This window comes from Cornus florida, unplaced genomic scaffold, assembly GCF_030987335.1.
Source record: "Cornus florida cultivar Cherokee Brave unplaced genomic scaffold, ASM3098733v1 CherokeeBrave_3.0.0_Hap2_Chr11, whole genome shotgun sequence".
Taxonomy (NCBI): domain Eukaryota; kingdom Viridiplantae; phylum Streptophyta; class Magnoliopsida; order Cornales; family Cornaceae; genus Cornus; species Cornus florida.
Genome location: NW_026775581.1, coordinates 91,288,452 through 91,309,133, shown reverse-complemented (window position 1 = coordinate 91,309,133; position 20,682 = coordinate 91,288,452). Strand labels below are relative to the sequence as shown.

General features: G+C 32.9%; 2 protein-coding genes across 6 annotated transcripts in view; both read left to right on the top strand.

Moving 5' to 3' along the window:
• The window catches only part of LOC132286604 (MADS-box protein SOC1-like), a 50,374-nt gene extending 39,228 nt beyond the window's left edge, over positions 1-11,146 (top strand). For 2 of the 5 annotated variants that reach the window (XM_059788963.1, XM_059788962.1), the window contains 6 exons: positions 8,442-8,523; positions 9,842-9,903; positions 10,001-10,100; positions 10,190-10,231; positions 10,343-10,384; positions 10,664-11,146. In XM_059788963.1, coding sequence (XP_059644946.1) covers positions 8,442-8,523; positions 9,842-9,903; positions 10,001-10,100; positions 10,190-10,231; positions 10,343-10,384; positions 10,664-10,783 — 448 coding nt within the window. In that variant the 3' untranslated portion in view covers positions 10,784-11,146. Of the gene's footprint in view, positions 1-8,441; positions 8,524-9,841; positions 9,904-10,000; positions 10,101-10,189; positions 10,232-10,342; positions 10,390-10,663 lie in introns of all 5 variants that reach the window. The other 3 variants (XM_059788967.1, XM_059788966.1, XM_059788965.1) reach the window with 3 other exon arrangements.
• A 4,080-nt stretch (positions 11,147-15,226) lies between these two features.
• LOC132286857 (protein STAY-GREEN homolog, chloroplastic-like) lies at positions 15,227-17,311 on the top strand. Its single transcript, XM_059789263.1, has 4 exons — positions 15,227-15,746; positions 15,849-16,022; positions 16,393-16,560; positions 16,668-17,311. Exons 1-4 carry the CDS (start codon positions 15,621-15,623, stop codon positions 16,992-16,994), a joined length of 795 nt encoding a protein of 264 aa, XP_059645246.1. The 5' UTR covers positions 15,227-15,620; the 3' UTR covers positions 16,995-17,311.
• Positions 17,312-20,682: the final 3,371 nt, after the last annotated feature.

Here is a 20,682-nt window from a genome sequence, read left to right as displayed (position 1 = left end):
AGAATTCTTTGTATACAAGCCCTAATAAAATGAGGCAATCCCCCTGGTCACCTCCTCCTCCTTACTCAACAACTTCCCATAAACCTGAATCCTCCCAATATGATTGCTCATCTAGTGAGCATTTGCAAGTCTATAAAAGAACTTTGTATTCCCGTCACCCTCCTTTAACCACAATGCCCTTGATTTTTGCCACCAAAAAATCTCCGTCAAAATAGTAATCTTAGCCTTGCGCTCCTCCCACTTACACTCCTATGACTCTGTTAGGCCCCCTTCCCTTCCTTATGGTCTAGGTCTACAATTTCTAACAAGATTATGTTCTTTCTCCATGCAAGATTCCCAAACATCTCTTTATTCTATTTCTTAACGAATTTCTTCAATAGTCGGAGCTTGTTAACTTGGATATAACTTGGATTAGATCCCACTTTGTACCCTCTCAACTAGTCCTGACTCTCTCCTTGAAATCCTCTACCCAAAGTCACGTGTTCATGACTCTAAACGTGTGAGTTGTACGCAACGGAATATTTAGAAAGTTTTGTATTTTTAGAAACAGATATTGTGTCTTTCCAACTTTACTTATTTTAGCAATTAAACAATTAATCTCATGCAAGATAAAATAAAGCAAAGTAAAAAGTTAGAGATGACACCAGGATTTTTAGCAAGGAAACCCTGTTGATAAAATATGTCAACTGTTTGTACGGGAAAAACCTCGTGGACTGTGCAGTCCAAAGTAAACCGATCCATTATGTTTGAAACAAAGTAAACTGAACATTGACTCTGGCTCACACCCTATCATTCTACCAAATACCAATAGCTGACAATCCTCTGGCTTTGCGATGTCCCGTCTAACAGCAACTTGACCTCAGGCTTATACTTGATCTTTGTAGAATAGTAGCAGGTAGAGCAAACAACACTCCTCGAATGCTTTAACTCTTTCAAAGTGTGATCGCTTTTACTTCTGTTCTTCAATATCTGAATTCGATGTAGAAGTGGATCTGCTTTTCTCTGATCGATGTAGATGCAACTGTATGATCACGATCAGATTTTGAACAACACCACTCTTAAACTCACTATGTGTTTATATGTGTGTTCTAAAAAGACTAACAGATAAATCTTTTGGATTTTCTGCGAAAATAATCTTTCTAAGGCTTTTAAGAATAATGAAGTTATAGTGCAAAAGCCACAAATAAACCTAGATGACTATTATGGTTTATATAGAATTTAGAATGACCTAATCCCTCTGAAAATATCGAAAATTTCGTGCATAGGACTTGGTACAATTCTAAACCAACTAGGAAAGAAATCTGAAACAGGAAACTGAAGTTTCTATAAGCTATAAGGAGTCTTGAACCGACCGGTTCAAAGAATGTTGAACCAGTTCAAGGATGGCAGAATGTAATTCGAGCCAACCTTGAAGGCCTTGAACCGGTTCAGAAAAGCTTGAACCGGTTCAAGTCTAGTAGACTTGAATTCTAAGGCTGAACTTGGTAAAAAACCCTATTTTGGAAATTTCTGAAAATATACCAAGTATGGAACGTGTCCTAACCTTTTTAGATTTCTTCCTAAAGTGTTGTTCTTTCTTTTCTTGAATGATCTCAGTTATGGTAGCTTTGAATTACCACTCAACTAGGACTTGTTTTGTTACCAGAAATTGCCAATTACAAAATTTATATCTCACAAAATGAAGTGCTTTTCTTCTCAACCAACCACAATGGATTTCCCCTCGCCTTTCCCCGCCCCTCTACCTCTCTCCTTCTCGACACCATCCCTCATATGGTAATTCACATATGAAATAAGGTTTTGTACCTCTCCCCCCTCTAAGAATGATTCTTTTTCTTCCTAGCCCCCATATTTCTTATCAATGGAATGGAATAACTCCATTTGTGGTGACCTTCTGGGCAGATGTGCCGTGGGCGGGTGCGAGAGGCACCGGCAGGCTACCACATTGGGTGAGCTACAGGTGCACAATCCCACATTGCCTGCGTGTGGAAAGGGGAAGTGTTATATATATAGAATTTGTACACTTCAATTGGTATGAGGCCTTTTGGGATAAAACCCAAGAGCAAAACCGTGCGGGCTCGGATCCAAAGCGGACAATATCATACCATATGGTGGAGTGGGTCATTACACCATTACACTTTCTTCATTTCCTTCGAATGTCACCTCCAAACATTTGCTTCCCCATACTCTCCATCATCTATTCCTCCCCGCTCTTTCCCCTGGCCATAATAGCCATGTCATCCATCCCCTACTATGATCCACCATAGCAGGTTTTGACAGCCCCACGCCATGACTGTCTTCCTCTTCCTGAGCCTCTATACCTATTAAGCAATTAAACGGGTCATTCGGAAGCCCTTCCCTATCCATCCACCTGGACAGGTCTGTAGCCGCTAATTGAATCATCTCCATGCCCTTGATGGTCATCCACCCACCTTTTTATTCCTTTATATAATCTCAATTCCTTCACCAAAGCTGTTGCATGTTAGACTATAAGTTTTTCCCTTTACCTACCACCTAGATTTCTTGCGTACTATAAATTACAATATATAATTACACCTACCATATTACTATCTATAGGTTACTTATTCATACACCTACCATATTACTATCTATAGGTTACTTATTCATCGCTCACTTACCCCCAAACCTTCTCCTATATAATATACCTTTATGTAATATTCATACAATACGATACAATATAATATTTTCCCATTCATCACTCACCTACCCCCAAACCTTCTCCTATACCTTTATGTAATCTTCATACGATACAATACAATATAATATTTTCCCATTCCTTTATTTCTAACATGGTATCGGAGCCTTTCGATCACTAATAAATAGTTTATCAGTTTATCGTAGTCATCCAAGGGATGCCACCATCAGCCCCATCCGCGGCGGCGATCAACCTTCAAACTTACGTAATTTCATGACAATAGCGCCATAATACCACCTCGTTAGTGCTTTATCCTCAGATACAGTTAATAGCAGTGCCAGCCGTAGTGCCACATCATCTGCCACGACAGCTGCCATGTCAGACACAACCAGTAGCTGTGCCAGTAGTAGTGCCACGTCAACTGCCATGGTAGACACTGCCAGCAGCGGTGCCAGCAGTAGTGCCCCGTCACCTGTCACGTTAGCTCTTAACCGTGCCTCCATCTGCATCATGGGTGAAAACCCATCTCCATCAAATTTCTGTTAGCCTGCTTTCATGATCTTGCTTTCAATTCTAAACACTACCAATTCGTCTTTCAGCCTAACTGAATGTCTCACCCCATACACAAAGTAACCACATCTTCACCCTCCCCATAATTGAATCGAGATTCTTTTACCAAAATAAACCATCCAATCTAATCTCTAATAGATTATGTGTTCCATGTATTAATTTCGAACCCAATGTGATTATTCAATGAAGAACTCTTTTGAAATAAGGAATGAATTCAAAGAATAACTAAATAAATAAACTGAACTAGTTTCAAGTCTCTGGTCTTTATATATTTTCATATTAATCCATCATAAGACCAATCTCTTTTTTCTTATCTAAAAAGTAAGGTTTTTCTCTTTAGATTATCAGGATATTTGTATCCTAAAGAATATAAAAAAAGTTTAACAATGTTTTTCTTTAAATCTTTCTTTTTGATTCACATTCTTCTTCTTTTAAATTCATTTGCTCTTTTTGTCTTAGCATGCTTGTGTTTTGTCAAAAAAATTTTTGTTTCAAAATTTGAGCCTTTAAAAGATTATTATTTAAAGTTAAAGCTTTTTCAGACAAATAATTTACGTTATTATTAACATTAGTATTCTTAAACTTGTTTTTTCTAATACTTACTGGAAAAAAGAACTTTTTTTTTTTTTTTTTTTTTTTTTCTCATCCTTTATATTTATCAAATTTCTAGTTTGACATAAAAAATTCTTCTTTTTCAAAAAAGAGAAGAAAATAATGTGACCCTCCTTATCACAATAAGAACAATGATATATTTTAGTATAATATGTGAGTCGTACGCAGCGGAATGTATACAGAAAAGTTTTAGGTTTTGTAAAATAGATCTGTGTCGTTACCAACTTTACTTATTTTAGCAGTTAGATAATTAATTGCATGCACTAAAATAAAATTAAGTATAAAGTTAGAGATGACATTAGGATTTTAGCGAGGAAACTCCAATTGATAAAATACGTCAACTGTAATGGAAAAAACCTCGTGGACTTGTGCAGTCCAAAGTAAACCAATCCACTATGCTTGGAACAAAGTATATCGAACTTTGACTCTGGCTCACACCCTATCGTTCTACACCACACCAACCGCTGACGATCCTCTAGCTTTGCGACTCCCCGTCCAACAGCAACTTGACCTTAGGCTTACACTTGATATTTGTAGAAGAGTAGCAGGTAGATCAGACAGCACTACGCGAATGCTCCAACCCTTCCAAAGTGTGACTGCGTTTACTTTTGTTCTTCAATCGTCTGAACGATGTAGAAAATCTGCTTTGCCTGATTGATGTTAATACAATCGTATGATCACGATCAGGATTTAAACACCACAACTCTAAACTTTGTGTTTATGTGTATGTGTTCTAAAAAGATATCAGAAAAATCAACTCTGATTTTCTGCAAAAATAATCTTCCTAAGGCTTTGAATAATATTTGAATAATAATGTAAAAGCCGTGAATAAACCAATGTATATTACATAATTTATATAGAGTATAGAATTACCTAATCCCTCTGAAAATAAGGTAAATTCCGTGCATAGGATTTGTTACAATTCTAGACCAACTGGGAAATAATTCAGAAAAAGGAAACTGAAGTTGTATTGCAAACCGGACATCTTGAACCTGTTCAAGGAGGCTGAACCGGTTCAAGTTTGGCAGTGACTCAAACTTGAGCATCTTGAACTGGTTCAAGGAAGCTGAACCGGTTCAAGGTTGGTAGACCTGAATACTCGAATTCTTGCAGCCTTGTTTCATTCTATTGGAATTTTAGATGTAACATGGTAAGTGTAGAATGTCAAACCTTGTTCATATTCTTTCCTGAATTAGTGTCCTTACCTTTTTCTTCACAAACTCTTCAAGTATGGTAAGTTTGAACTCCTTCCTAGTTTTGTAGTCCTGTCGACCTTAATGACTTGTAGAACAAGTAATTACAACTCAACTTGGACTTGTTATGTTGACGATAATTGTCAAAAAATAAGTAATATCTCACATAATATATTTTATAATACTTAGTATAATAAAATTTAGGGACTTCTATCTCCTTTTCAATTTCAATATTAGTAGTGGGTGCATCAAATTTATCACAAATCCTAAACCACTCTCATCTCCTACGTGTTTATTCATTCCTAACAGTTAATTTAATTTAGTTACCCTTGTCAGTTTTTAATAGTATCCTTTCCAAGTTCATGTTTGAAACTATATGTTCAATACATTTTAAGGCTTTCAGTTTCTAACTTGAAGACGTTCATGCTCTATGCTTTTAAGCTTTTCAACTTCTAATTTAAGTGCATCTCTCTCCTTTTTATTAGTTTTCATTTTGCACTTAATTTTTATTTTTCTTATTATCCTTGTGCAAAAATAATTTGTATATCCCACTATAATCAAATTCTGAATCGCCATCACATATAGGATTAATATTTGACAATTTACTAGATTTTGAACCAACATAACCATTGTCAAATCCAACGGGTAAGTGACAATTCAGGTTTTAGACCGTATAGCTCAACAATAAAAGCAGAGACATTTATAAGTTCTAAATGAGATTTTTATGTTTATTTTTATAATCCATAATTTCTATTCTCCATAAACTTAGAGATCAATCTATTTAGCATTTTGTTTTAGGCACCTATATCAATTGAATAATTAAATTATCTTTATTATAGTTTCGACGTGTCAATATGAATCAATAAGTAGGGAGAGTGTAAATGGCAATCCTCCTCTTCTTCTTCTTCTTTTTCTTTTTCTTTTTCTTTCATTTTTTTTTTTTTTTTGGGTTCTTAAATTAAATGACGTAAATCCCCCTTATACATAGATTCTTATGAATAGAATTAAGTAAAAATTAGTTTCTGTGACTAGTGGTAAAGGTGTTGACGACAATGTAAGCTCTACAATATCTTGATCAAAACTCGCCATCTAATGAAACATGATGATGATGAAAACAAAAATATGTTGTCTAAAATATTTTATGATATCTCTCTCTGTTGTGTGTAGAGATCTCTCTTGTATATTTTAAATGTGTTATGTGAGCCTAGAGGTTTTTATTCAGTGTTTTGAGCCCAAATAAATTGGGGTTTCTTAATTTCAATTAGAATATAAACCTAAAGCTTTTAGGATTTTGATTTTGAGGAGTTTCCAAAAACTATCCGCACACAGTTTGAAAGTTACTTGACTGCTTTGATTGATTGAGACTTCATTGAAGCATTCTGGACATCAATTAACATATTATGGAAGATTTTGGTCGATACTTATTGTTTTTCTAATATTCTTCTTTAAATATATTTATTCTAAAAATAGTTTAGTTAATTCAAACATATTTGTCATGAATCCAACGTGTATGCGTTATGCCCTAAAATGAATTATGACAAGAAAACATGATAATGAAATCCTAATTAGTGCGTTAATTATTCAAGATGTGATTTTACTTTTTATGTCTTTTGATGTACCTTCAAATTCTAATTATGCTCTGACATAGTTACTACCACAAACTACTTAACTAAACTAACTAGTGAATTTTTTTTTAAAAAACTTATGTTACAAATTTGTCAACACTAAGTTCTAATTCTAATTGATCTTTTAATGAAAAATAAGAACAAAATATTGCCTCGATGGAAGCTGCTGGATCACTTTAAGCAATGGTGGTGTTGCAGTGGCAGTGATATAGAGTGATGGTGATGATGATAAAGAAAGAAATTGTGAAAAGACGAACTTCATTTTCAGTTTGGCAATGTGGTCGCTATTTGTTATTCATTCTTTTGGAGCATTATTCTTATTATTTTTCTCTCTCTCCCCTTTTTTATTTTTTTTGAGTTTTCATCACAATCTTAAGTAATTGACAGTGAAATACAAGGAATAAGTGCAACTTATTGGAGTATCCGGCATGCGGAGTTCATGCATTATAGATTTTAGATTTAGTGTCATGTGAAGTAGAATGTAATAATTTACATTTACATAGATGAATATTCTTGTAAGATTTTAATTACACACGGGAGCTTTTATGAAAATGTTTATCTATATTAGTATGCATGAACGTGGTGTTTCTTCTTTCAGTGAAGGGCCAGACTCCAGAGCACCCATGAAATAGGATATACATCAACCCAAGAAACTTGTCTACCAAGGGATCTGGAAATATCTAATTATTAAGTAAAATCATTTCTTACTTGAAAACTTGTCTATCATGGTTTCTTAAAATATCTAATAATTGTGTAAAATCATTACTTACTTGAAAACTTGTCAACCATGGCATCTTTTGTTGTGTTTCCACCATATAAAGTTTCAATTCATGAAGTACATTATTTGTCCACAACCACCAGTGTTCAATATCTTACAAGGATCTGTTTTTGCATTTGTTTATTTCCAAAAATTGTGAGGAACTATTAAGCTTTCCAAAATACCATGATATTTGCTGTTTACAGATTTGGGCAAACGGTTTAAAATTTGCATTTCTATCATTCTTAAAAACAAAAACCCTACTGTTTCATTGACAAAATCTTAGTGCTAGTCAGTCTGGTTTCTCTCTCTCTCTCTCTCTCTTTTTTGCTCTAATTAGTTTGGGATAAAGACAAGGATGGGTTATGAGTCAGGTTGGTTTTTCTCTCTAGGTATCTAGTTCAGTATTGGAGTGGGGTTGTTAATATTATCTTTTGTCCTTTTGGTAAATGGGAAGACAATATCATCAACCAGCTTCGTCTAAACCACCAGTTCTAGTTTTGATATCTTCTCAATTTTAAGTTTAAGAAGAAAGTAACAATGGACTTCTTAGATATTAATTAATTTGATTTCTAAATTAATACAACAGCTATTATAACCATGATGCGTTGTTTTCCGGTATTTATTTTTAACATGTGGAAGGATATATAATTTTATTAATCTGACACAGTGGAAGTCCAAAGTAGACAATGCAATTATTAGAAACAAAATCAATCATAATTTGTCGATAATCGAGTATTGAGCAGATTGAATATTGTGGTCCTCCATCTTCTATGATCAAGGTTTAAAACCTAAGTTTATCTATACTCTCTGATACATATAACAGTTGGAAAATTATATATGTTTAGATTGTTTCTGGTGTTGGACTGTTACATATGCTTGTACTTCTATAGCAGAGGCATGCCCCCTTGATTTTTCAGTTAATTTTCTTTTCAATATATTTACCCTTTACGAAGAGAAAAAGAACTTGTATATGTTTAAATGCTGCTTTCTGTGTTTAATTTTTCCTCTTTTTCATGGAGATGCTTCAGTATAACCAAGACTATAGAACGGTATCAGAAAAATGCCAAAGGCCAAGGAATAAAAAAAATGGCATTTGAAGAAGATATACAGGTTAGTATTCCTTTTTCTTTGGTTGTACAGCTACTCTTCTGCCAATAGTTGTTAGATATTATCATATTGATTGCTTTTAGGATCAACTTATCTTTCTGGTGGTTGGGGTTTAAAATTATACATTAATGACTTCAAATGGCATTAGTTACATATCAACTGCTTTCTACAAAAAAATTAATGAACATGAAAACAACAGATTGAGTTATGCGGCTTATGCCTTAATGTTATTTGCATCTAGCACTGAGGCTTCATTTGGTGTATGGGATAAGTAGGTTCGGAAAATGTTCCTTGGAAATCCTTGAATAGTATGCTTCCAACATAAAATTGTAGGTACTTCGCCAATCAAAAACCTAAAATTTTATTTTAAATGATAAAACAGCAGGAGCTATGCTGCCTAAAACTTGTACCTATATTGCCTAAATTTTGTTTGTTATTCATGAAATACACAGGAGCTACGCTGCAATAATATGACATGCTGTATGTACTCTAGAATCAAATTGAGATTTTTATTTGTTCTACTGAGAAGAAAACGGCAGAATCAGTTCATGTACAGATGAAGCAACACGAGGTGTTTGTCATTGTGATTGTAATACAAGCATGCTACATGATTGAAGTGGTTGCATCTGATTAATAGTTTAGCAGAATGGGTCTTATTATTTAGCCTATATAGCAGAAAGAACCATCCCAAAAGAAATAAAAAGAGCCAATATTTTTGCTAACTTTGGGGATGTTGAATTACTATCAATCTTCTTCTTTTTATTTATTTATTTATTATTATTATTATTATTTTTTTTTAATATTGAGACCCCAGATTTATCGCCACAAAATGCAGCCTTATATGGAATAACAATTTTGAAATTTATTTTTACCTCTGTTATCCAATGCGTAATTTAGGTCACTGATGCTAAATTACATTGCAGCTGTTTAACACAATCATACATATGTACATATTCGGAACCCTTCATCAATTGCCATGTGTTTTCTTATATTTCTCCTTAATTAGCTAATGAATTTGCTAGTGTTGCAAGCATTTAATTTCACTTGGAGCCATAATCTTTGAGCTTTATGCAGTTGAAATAATTTAATATTTCACATAAAAAACAAATCTTTTGATTGTGAGGATATATCTTATGATTGTGCATAAAATAGTTTCATCTGCTACCATATGATTTTGTGAATATATCAGTTCCCATCAAATGCATGTCCTCTGATGGACCACCTTTTGTTGAGACTTGTTTCGTTGCTGATGGCAATAATTAACACCATGAATTTAGAATGAGACTCGAGCACCTTTGTCACTAACTGTCTTGAGTTGCAGCATTTGAAGGAAGATGCTGTTTCAATGTCAGAGAGGATTGAGCTCATTGAAGTTTCTAAACGGTTCAAAGCTTAGTTTTGACTTTTACTCCTAAACCTCATATATACATTCATTTTGCATTGACAATTGTTCTAACAAATATGAAAACCGCATTTGTAGAAAGCTCTTGGGGGAAAATCTTGAATCTTGCTCTATTGATGAGCTACAGCTGATAGAGGATCAGTTGGAGCGAAGTTTAAGCAACATTAGGGAGAAAAAGGTATAATTGATAAGAAATTTGATTTTCTTAATTAAGCAAATTATGAAGACAACCGCATGTTAATACTGTTGATGTTTCTTAATTCTCAGAATGAGTTATTCAAAGAGAAGATCGACAAATTGAAGGAAGAGGTAAAGTGTTTCTTTGAAAAAGTATAACAGACACATACTCTCTCACACACACATTTTAGGATAGCTTATAACATTTCTGATGCTGTTACCTTTTTATTTGGGGTAAATCAGGAGAGAGTCCTAGAAGAAGAAAATGCAAAATTACGAGAGAAGGTGAGGTACTATTACATTTATATTATTCTGCTTCAATTCAGTTGACATTTACTTAGCTCATGAATGTTGAGTATTGAAAATATAGGAGAAAGTAATTTGGGTTTGGTAGCATATATGGTGCACCATAATTAGATTAGTCCATTCTAACTACCTAGAGACGCGACATTTTGTGTGTCGTCTGATAAATGTTATTCATCTTTATGGTGATAATCGGCAGTACACTATGATTTTTAGTGTAGGGCTGATATATATTCATGACCACATGATTGATGTGTTCAGTTTGAGCAGCGATCAGAACAACTGTCAGTAATGAAGCAAGAGTTACCACGGAGACAGACTTTGGATGTAGAGACTGAGCTGGTCATAGGACCACCTGAAAGAAGAACTACCCATAACTAATTCTTCAAAGGACCATGTGAAAGAAGAAAACTACACATATAAACTAATTCTTCACATGACCATATATGTGAAAGAAGAAGAGCTGCCCAGAACCAGTTGTAAAGTTAAATGGTAAATCTTGAATAAGCTGCTACTCTCAAACTGCACCATTACTAAGCTTTCAATTTGCGCAGAAAAATAATTATGAAGCTCATGGACGGACACTTGAAGGAGGTGTGCCATTCAAATAAATGATTTGTTTGTTTAAACTTGTGTGCCAAAGAGAGTGTTTGTGAAGAGAAAATCTGTACTTTGACATTTCCAGACTCCATTTTATTTGCGTGGAACATACCAATTATTATTTCTTCTCCCGCTTTCTTCCTACATCTTCTTTCCTTCTTTTCTTCATTGATTGAAAGTGACAATATTGGACCACACTTGTTAAACTGCTATAGAAATTTTAATTTATTGCATCACCTTCTCTTATTCATGTATATATAGAGAGAGAGACAGAGAATGGAGAAAGAAAATTTAACCATGTATCAAGTCCCGTCACACTCATTTGGTTACATTTATGTTGAAATTAAACAAAAATTTAATTAAAATTCTATACCAGAGGAACGCCCCCTTTGATTTTTCAGTTAAATTTTATATTAATGTTTAACTTCTAATAAAACTCATGTCAAGTACTTAATGATAAGTGCAACACATTACCCCGATCGTGGAGTACATTATACCATTTGAAATCCATGTTATTATTTTTCAACAAATAAATATGTGAATTCTTTTTTAATAAAAATATTGAAATAGTATTTAGCAATTAGACAAATATTGAAATCCATAAATTGCCAAAATAAATTATTTGAAGAAAAATATTAAATTTTAGACTAATATCAAATTTATTATTTAATTAATTTGCAAGGCATAACTGAAAGTTCAAAAACAATTTGTTATGAATGTGAATATTTCTCAGAAACTAAACTTATAACTCTATTTTTGAAGTTTAACATAAGACTTATTTGTGTTTTTCTTTCAAAAATTGTATTAAAAAAATTAGGATAGTTCCTATAAGAATATCTTTAACAAATCGGATTATTGTACATTTTTAATGAATCCATGCAGGTGGGTGGGGGATGAAAATGTTAGTTTGATATATTAAAAATAGTTAGAAGGTTAAATGAGTAATTTAACATTTTAATGGCTCAATTGATAAGTCAATTCATTAGTTAAAGGGCAATAAGGTTCTTTTACTTGTATCAAAAGATATTTGGGATGTGATTGTTCAATTTTGTAAATTTGGAAATATCATTATTATCCAAGTTGTAATTAAGTATTTTTAACTTAAATTTGGGAGGTGTAAGTGTAATTCACCTCAGGTTCACATTAATGTTCTTTTTTATAAGAAAATGTGTCAAAATCACTTTATAGATGATGATATGCCAAAAAAGGAAAAAAAAATTGTGCAGTGGTTCACTTTTGTCCACAAATTAGGTTCACATTGACGATGTGATAAATTCCAAACGTATGCCGTCCTAAACAGGATTTCTCTCTCTCCAGAGAGAGAGAGAGATATATATATATATATATATATATATATATATATATATATATATATATTACACACATACAAATAAATACCAATGGTAAAATAAGAGGACTTGGTCATCGTTGGGCCATTGTATGGTTCACCGGATCCCTCTTGTTCGGGGGATTTGGTGCACTGCAACACACTTACATCCCCAATAAAGTATAATTACGTTACAAAATGAAACAACTACGTAATAATTTTTAAAAATTTATGCAATATATTTATACTGAGAATATAATATTCATGCACCATATTATATGCTCCTGTCATGTTACCTAAGTGATTGCGTTGCTCCCTCTAGTTAAGAGTTCTTGTACACTATCATCCTCTAACCACTAACTCCTAATATTATTGTCATAAAAAAAAAAAAAATACAACATATTACATCATGCAGCTTTGTAATACTATTAAATTAAAATTTTGAATAATTTGCACTTACACCCCCAATATTTGCGATAAAGGCAAATAAATACAATTTAGGAAGAACGTGATCCAATTATCCCTCCAAGTTTATAAATTTGAACAATAGCACTCCCAACCATGATAAGAGCACGTAATTGCCCTTTCATTTTTGAATTGACCCATTTAAATTATCAAAGTACAATATTAACTTTTATCTTTTCATTTGACCAAAATGACCCTTAGCAAAAATAAAAAATTAAAATTAAAAAAAAAACTTCAAACTTCACCTCTGTGGCTGTTAACGCCATATGCATACTGACTTCAAGATCACCCTATATATATTTTTCTCTTTCTCTCTCTCTATATATATAAAATATATATATAAAGCAGCAATATTTAACAATATTTTTAGATGCATCAAGACAAAAGTTTCCAGTTTACTAACCCAAAGTCCATGGACCGGAATTTCATTGGAGTGATTTTGTTAACTTTATTTCCAAAGTGAACTAATTCAAGTCAAATTTGTTCTCGATCTCCTGATTTGCACCTAAGAGTAGATGGTTGCTGGGTTGCTGGAGTTGGGTTTTTGATAAAAGGATCTATGAAGGTTAATATTGTACTTTAATGATTTAATTAAATCGGTTAATTCAGAAGTCAAAAAGTAATTACGTACTATTTTCATGGTTGGGTGTAGTTCAAGTTTGCAAAATTTGGGATTATTGGATCACACTCTGTCTAAGTTGTACTTACGTGTCTATATATAGGTGTTTTATTGTCAATATAAAAATTTAATACAATTACAAGCATGTTATCCGTATTAAACAATGTGGTAAATGGAGGGTGCCGTCTATATATAGGTGTTTTATTGTCTTTTATAAAAATTTAATACGAGTACAAGCATGTTATCCGTATTAAACAATGTGGTAAATGGAGGGCGCCGTGTGTAGTACAAACATTAATTGTATTGGAATTTGTAATACAATTCATGGAGCCAGCTGATCCCATTAGTTTTTCTTTCTTTCTTTCGTTAAATTAAAATTTAGGCATATAATTTATCAAAATTTACAAAGTGTCCCTCTTGAAATTATTCTTTTCTAAAAATATCTCTAATTCTTCATTCTTACTCTTCTTCTTTTATTTTTTATTTTTTATTCTCTTCAAAATATTTGCATTCCCTTTATTCAATAGAAAATTTATTTTTCTCCCTCAAAGTTCTTTCATATTTTTTTCTTGTTATTTTTTTCTTCTTCATTTTTTTTTCCTTCACTTATTTGTATTATTATAACTGAATGAGTGTAATGATTTTTTTTTTTAATAAAAAAATCAATATAATGTAAATACCATTTGAAAAATAATTCAAACATGTTTTTTACATGAAATATTGTGAAACAAATTAGTTGCCAAACAACTACAGAATAAATAAATAATTATTTACCAAACTTGCTTTTATTTTGGAATAAATCACACCACCAAAAAAAAAAAAAAAACCCTCTTTCATATGAAATTTAAAATGCAAAATAAAACTTGTTGCCAAAAAAATCCTTAATGTTTGTGTTTTATGTTTTGGAATTTATTTTAAAGCATTTTTTTTTTTAAAAAAAAAAAAACATATTATATGAATTTTGAATATGCAAGTCACACCACTTTTATTTCTCTACTTGTTGTCTTACTGCACCATTAATTAATAAAAAAAGTATTTTATAATAATGTTTAATACAATGCTGAATAACAAATAATTGATTGCTCTTGTATTGGGAGTAATTGGGGTGAGCCTGACATATCAAGTCATTGTTTCGCTCGTTAATGAAAATCGACGTAACAATTAGTTGAGAGAAATGAGATCAATTTTGAGAAATGATAGGCTTTACTTGGTTTGTAATTTTGAGAATAGAAAATTGTATAAAAAATACTGCTTAGTTCAGTTTTTTGAAAATTCAGTTATAAAAAGGTCTATTTTTAAAGAATTGTCTTTTATTATTCTCTAAAAATTATTTTCTATTCTTTAAATTCTTAAAAATTATTTTTAAAATTACAAATCAAATCAAGTTTATAAATTTTTATTAATTTGATATACCTGACACATTAAATACCCGTAGATCGAACTATACACAAGTTTGACAAGCGCGTGGCAAGTTGGGACTCAAAAAAATATTAATTCTTTATTATAAAAATTTTATACGCATATAAAAATAGTGGACTCTGTCAAATGAAGTACAATAGTAGAATACTTATGTTGTGCGGAGGATCCCAACTAAAAGAGACTCTAATCACATGCCATTGGACCAAAAACAGAGTAACTGCAAATAACCACCGTGGTTATTGTTGTGGCGATACTACACATGTCGAGATACCAATCAGCCACGTGAAAGTTAGGGTCGCGTTTGTAATCAAGTGGACAAGAAGTTCAATGCTTGAAGCAACCGACATGTTATACTGAGCGGACTCCCAACTTGACACGCATTCTTCTCTGTCCTCTTTCTCTCTCTCTTTCTCTCTCCTCTATGCACCGGATTTTTTGGAAGCTATTATTCTTCAAAGTCTCAATTTGCTAACCAAACCATTGACACGCATTCTTCTCTGTCCTCTTTCTCTTTCTCTTTCTCTCTCCTCTATGCACCTGATTTTTTGGAAGCTATTATTCTTCAGAGTCTCGATTTGCTAACCTAACCAGAAAGCAAAGCAAAGTCATAAGTAAAAGCAAAAGCAAAAGCAAAATCAAAGGCCAAAGAAGAGTGAACTTGCATACTTCTCTCTCTAATCACTTGGTCTTAGTAATAATAATATATATATTACAATACAATATTTGGGTGGCCTTGAGAGTACTTGGAAGCTATACACAGTCTCTCTCTCCATATCATCTCTTAAAGAATGGGTACTTTGACAACTTGTCTTCTGCTCCCATCAGAGCTAAAGCCTTCTTCACTCCCTCAGCAACAAAGATCTCTTTTTTTCTACAGTAGAAGACCACCCAAGAAGAGTCTATCCATTTTCCCTGTAATTTTCCATTTTTTGTATATATTTTTGGTTCTATTAATATGCATACATGTGTGTTTGTGTGTGTGTGTGTGTGTTTGATGATGGGTGTGATTGGAACAGGTTGCAAGGTTGTTTGGGCCAGCTATTTTTGAGGCTTCAAAGCTGAAGGTTCTCTTCTTAGGAGTTGATGAGAAAAGGCATCCAGGAAAGCTTCCAAGAACTTACACACTTACACATAGTGACGTCACTTCCAAACTCACTCTGGCTATCTCTCAGACCATAAACAATTCCCAGGTAATCTTATTCTATAACAAACCATTTTAACTCATGATATTATAATTTCTATTTCCTTTCAATCATAAATTTGGGAACTATATATATATATATATATATATATATATAACTTTTTGTCATATGATAATTTTGACCTTTAGCTTCTTTATTATACAGAACAGAGGAAAGCAGGGGATTCCATATAATAATCATATAATAAATATATCAAGTACTTTATATATATATATATATATATATATATATATATATCAGAGCGATCCTAATCTGCCAATTCCAGATTTTTTTTTTTTTAAAGTAAATAAATAGTTGCTATTTTTGATTTATTTGATAATATATTGATAAAATATTTTGCCGGATTGTTTGCTTGCAGTTACAGGGGTGGTACAATAGGTTACAGAGAGATGAAGTGGTTGCAGAGTGGAAGAAAGTAAAAGGGTTGATGTCACTCCATGTTCACTGTCACATAAGTGGTGGTCACTTCCTATTAGATTTGTGTGCTAGACTCAGATACTTCATCTTCTACAAAGAACTTCCTGTGGTAATTAATTCCATCTTAATCCCTTAATCTCTTATTTATTTTTTTCAACTATATATATATACATATATAGGTATATGTGTATCTGATTTGAAGACTAATATGAACAGGTCATAAAGGCTTTTGTCCATGGAGATGGGAATTTGTTCAATCACCACCCAGAATTAGAGGCGGCTTTTGTTTGGGTTTACTTTCACTCAAACATTCCAGAATTCAACAAGGTGGAGTGCTGGGGCCCACTCATGGATGCTGCAGCACCTTCTGGTGGGACCCAAAAGGAGAAGGGTGAAGCAAGCCCATCAAGCAACTGGGACATCCCCAAAGCATGCCAAGAAGATTGTACTTGTTGCTTTCCACCAATGAGCTCAATTCCATGGTCTCATGATCTTCCTGGTCAGGATCAAAAGCCCCACCAAAGCTTACAGCAACAAACTTGAGAGTATTTGTATATTTGATTGCTTTATTCCTCTCATATAGTGTTGTTAAGGCAGGTCTTAGTCCATCAAAAAAGTGATTTATTGTGATCTGAAGGTCACTGGAACTTCGAATGTGAAGGTAATTAGTCTTTGTTTGACCCTCACAAGACACAGGACTCCAGATTAGCCCTAGGTGTGTTAAAGAAAATGTATATACATATCTTCTATTCTTGTTTCCTCTCTCTTTTCTGGGAAGTGACTGGGACATGACTGCTATAGTAGCATCCGTGTAATCTAGGGCCAATAGAAACAACTTATGGCGTGTTTTTTGAAAGTTACGCAACGGTGTTTGTCACCCTCTAATTCTAACTTCTGCTTTAAACGAAGACTCATCTTTCACCAGCAACTCCATGTACATCCCCAAGCAATCCTTTGTGCAAGCTAGTCTTGGTCTAATCATAGTCATATACTGCCATTCGTTTTGGTACAGTGGAAAAGAAAAGAAAGTGCAACACTAATTAGGAAAAAGAAAAAGAAGAATAAAAAATGTATAACATTAGGTAAAAGAAAAAGGAAGGGGAAAAGAAAGTAAACTATTTTACAGAATTTACTATTGTATCATTTTCCACAAATTTTGTCTTTTATAAAAATAGAATCCCCCCCCCCCCCCACCCCCACAAAAAAAAATCTATTCCAATCATAATATTTCATTACTAACGAAAAACAAAAAACATAATATTTCGTTTCCCTCAATGTATACTTTCTTTTATTTTCCTTCCATGGCCCTCCAACCAAAATTTATTTATTTATTAATTTTTTTTTTCTTTTTCGAGGGTATTTTAGATATTTCAATTACTAAATTGACATAATGTTCTTATTTGTAGGTAACTTGATAAGTTTTATTACTTTAGAATTTTTTTTTTTTTTTTCACTAGAATTTTATACATGATTTTGAAAGTAAGAAATTTTATGATTTTAGCCAATCTTTATATGAATTATTTTATACAAAATAATGTTAAGTTTCTTCAAGCGGGGCTCGAACCCTCTCTAAGAGAGGTTATGCCATTGGTCTAATGGCCCTTACTCAGGTTGAGAAATGCTTTAAAACTCCAGTGACAAGTGAAGATCTTCCTCTTTGTTTGAAGCTTATTAGGAGCTGAAAAACCCAAAAGTATTGATAAGAACAATTTAAAGTCATTCCCAATACAAAAAAAAAAAATCATACCCTTTCTTCTCATTTCACGAAGGAAAATAATAGTGGAAGGGAAAAATCACTATTCCTCCGTTTTCTTTCTTGTTAGAAACAAATAAAACGTGTATTTCTTTTGTGGCACGCATTTCTCTTCTCTTCCACATCTTTGATATCTCTCTTCCAAGGGAAAAAAAGGGACGTGTTGCATGTTCCGACTGTATTATATGGCCTTATCACTTATGGGTCCCTTATATAGAGGGTTGATCGGATATGATGATAACCATTCCACTTCTCTTTTTCTTTCTTCCTTCTCTGAATTAATGGATGGAATTGGTCCTTTCTTTTCCTTGTGATAAAATAAAATTATCCCGGTTTTTACTTCCCTTCTCATCTTCTTTTCTTCCTTGGGGTACGTGCAACTTTGTATCTAAGATGAACTGTAAAATTGCACATACATATATAGTATATATATATAAACAGTATATATCTTGAATTACTGTACTAACTTGAGTTCTTAACAGAACCTAAAATAGTAATTCAATCACATTTCGTGTTGGTGACGGCTGGGTCGGTTGAAAGGTAATGACAGAAAATGAAGAGAAAGGAATTTGGAACAAAAACAAGAAAGAAAAAAAAAATGATTCTCTCATATGGCTGGTGATGCGGGAATCCCTGTGTCTCTCCCTCATTCACTCAATTCAACCTTCCGTCTTGGTCTAAGCAATCAAGGGATTAGCTGCAACTGAAATGGACATTTAAATAAACTTTGACTAAATTCACAACTAATTTACATAATGTCTATTATAGGTCAGTTTCGGCGAAACGTGCGAAAGAGACTTCCTAAAAATCTGGAAGCAATTCACAGATTTCAAAGTTGGCACCTACAAAATTAGAAAAAAATTAATTAGTAATTATTTAGCAACAAATGAGGGTTTGTAAATTGAACCTTTTGCTGATCCTATCTAAACTAAACAGTTGAATTGTCATCCAACCTTTAAATTGGCCGAGACTTATTTGTTTCGACGTAAAATATTCTTTTAAAATTGTTTTTTTTTTTAGGTAAAATATTATTTTATTTTTACTTTGTCGGTATTTGGCAAAGATCTACGTTGAGATTGAAGTCGAATTCATCGGGTATGGCATGTAAAATAAACTTGTCAAAAATTTATGGATAAATTATTTTTGTTAAATTTTAATATTTTTTTTTCGTAAATATTTTACGACAACCGAACACTAGAAAGTAAAAAAATATTTTCTGAAAAATAATTTACGTCCAAACAAACGGAGTCTAAATAACATTTATAAAGGGATAAAAATTTGTGAAGCATGAAGAATGATTCCTTTATTCTACTTTTCTTTTCATTCTTATTTCTTAGAAGTATACTTTTTTCTTCTTCTTATCGGTTTCTTCACCCATCTTTCACCCCGTAATCTTTATTTCTTCTCTACCAAACGAATGAAGGTTTTTTTTTTTTTTTAGTTCTCATCTTTCCTTCACCCATCTTTCATCCTTCCAAATAAAGTGATGATTAACAATTGATAGATAATCTATAGAGAGAGAGGGAGAGAGAGTCTTAGACTCTACCCTTCTGCATGATTTAGAACATCATCAACATCTCACTAGAGACATTTCAAACCATCAATTTGCAATAATATGATTTGTCGCTGCCAATCATTCCTCAGCCTTTAGCAAATTTCTTGGTTACTTAAAATCTGTTCCAAGCATGACATTTTTGCCGAGCTTCATTTCGCTAAACCTTTTTCCTTGTAGCAAAGAACCCTACATGCAAAGACAAACAACTAAAGGCTTGCTGGTAGAGTTGATTTAGCTGCAAATGAACCGAGCTTATTGAGCTTGTTCATTACAACAAGCTAGAGACTTACATGTAGAATTGCAAATGGACGAACTGTTCATGAACAATTAATTTGAAATTTGGGTTATGCTTGTTCATTAAGTTAAAAAGTCAAGCTCGAGCTCGAGTTTGATTTTTGAACAAGCCAATTTTGATCGATTAGAATCAGCTAGTGCTATATGTGTTCATGGACAAAGACTCATGAACACATTTGCAAACGTAGGGTTGTGTGTAAGCTTGTTCATGAACATAAATTTGTCTAGACTCCTATAAATTCATGAACGAGCCAAAACAATCTTGCACACAAGATCAAACAGAGCCTAAATACAAATATGTTATCAAGGTTGGCTTTTTATATTAAGCGAACTTAGTCAAGCCCAAGCTGAACGCACTAACGAGCTGAGGCTGAACAAACTGAAACTCGACTCAACTCGATTCATGTGCAATCTTAGTCTAGGGGTCACTGGATTTAAGTTCTTCCAAAGAAGAAAGAGATAAAAAAAAAAAATAAAAAAATAAAAAAAAAAAGATGCCCTAATTTCACTTTTAGTATTTTTCATTGACAGTCCCGCCACAAAATTGTTTCTCGTCTTGAACAAACTAGAGAAGGTGGGGAAGTGGTCAAGGAGAAGGAAAACAGGGAAAATGCAAGAAATTATCTCAA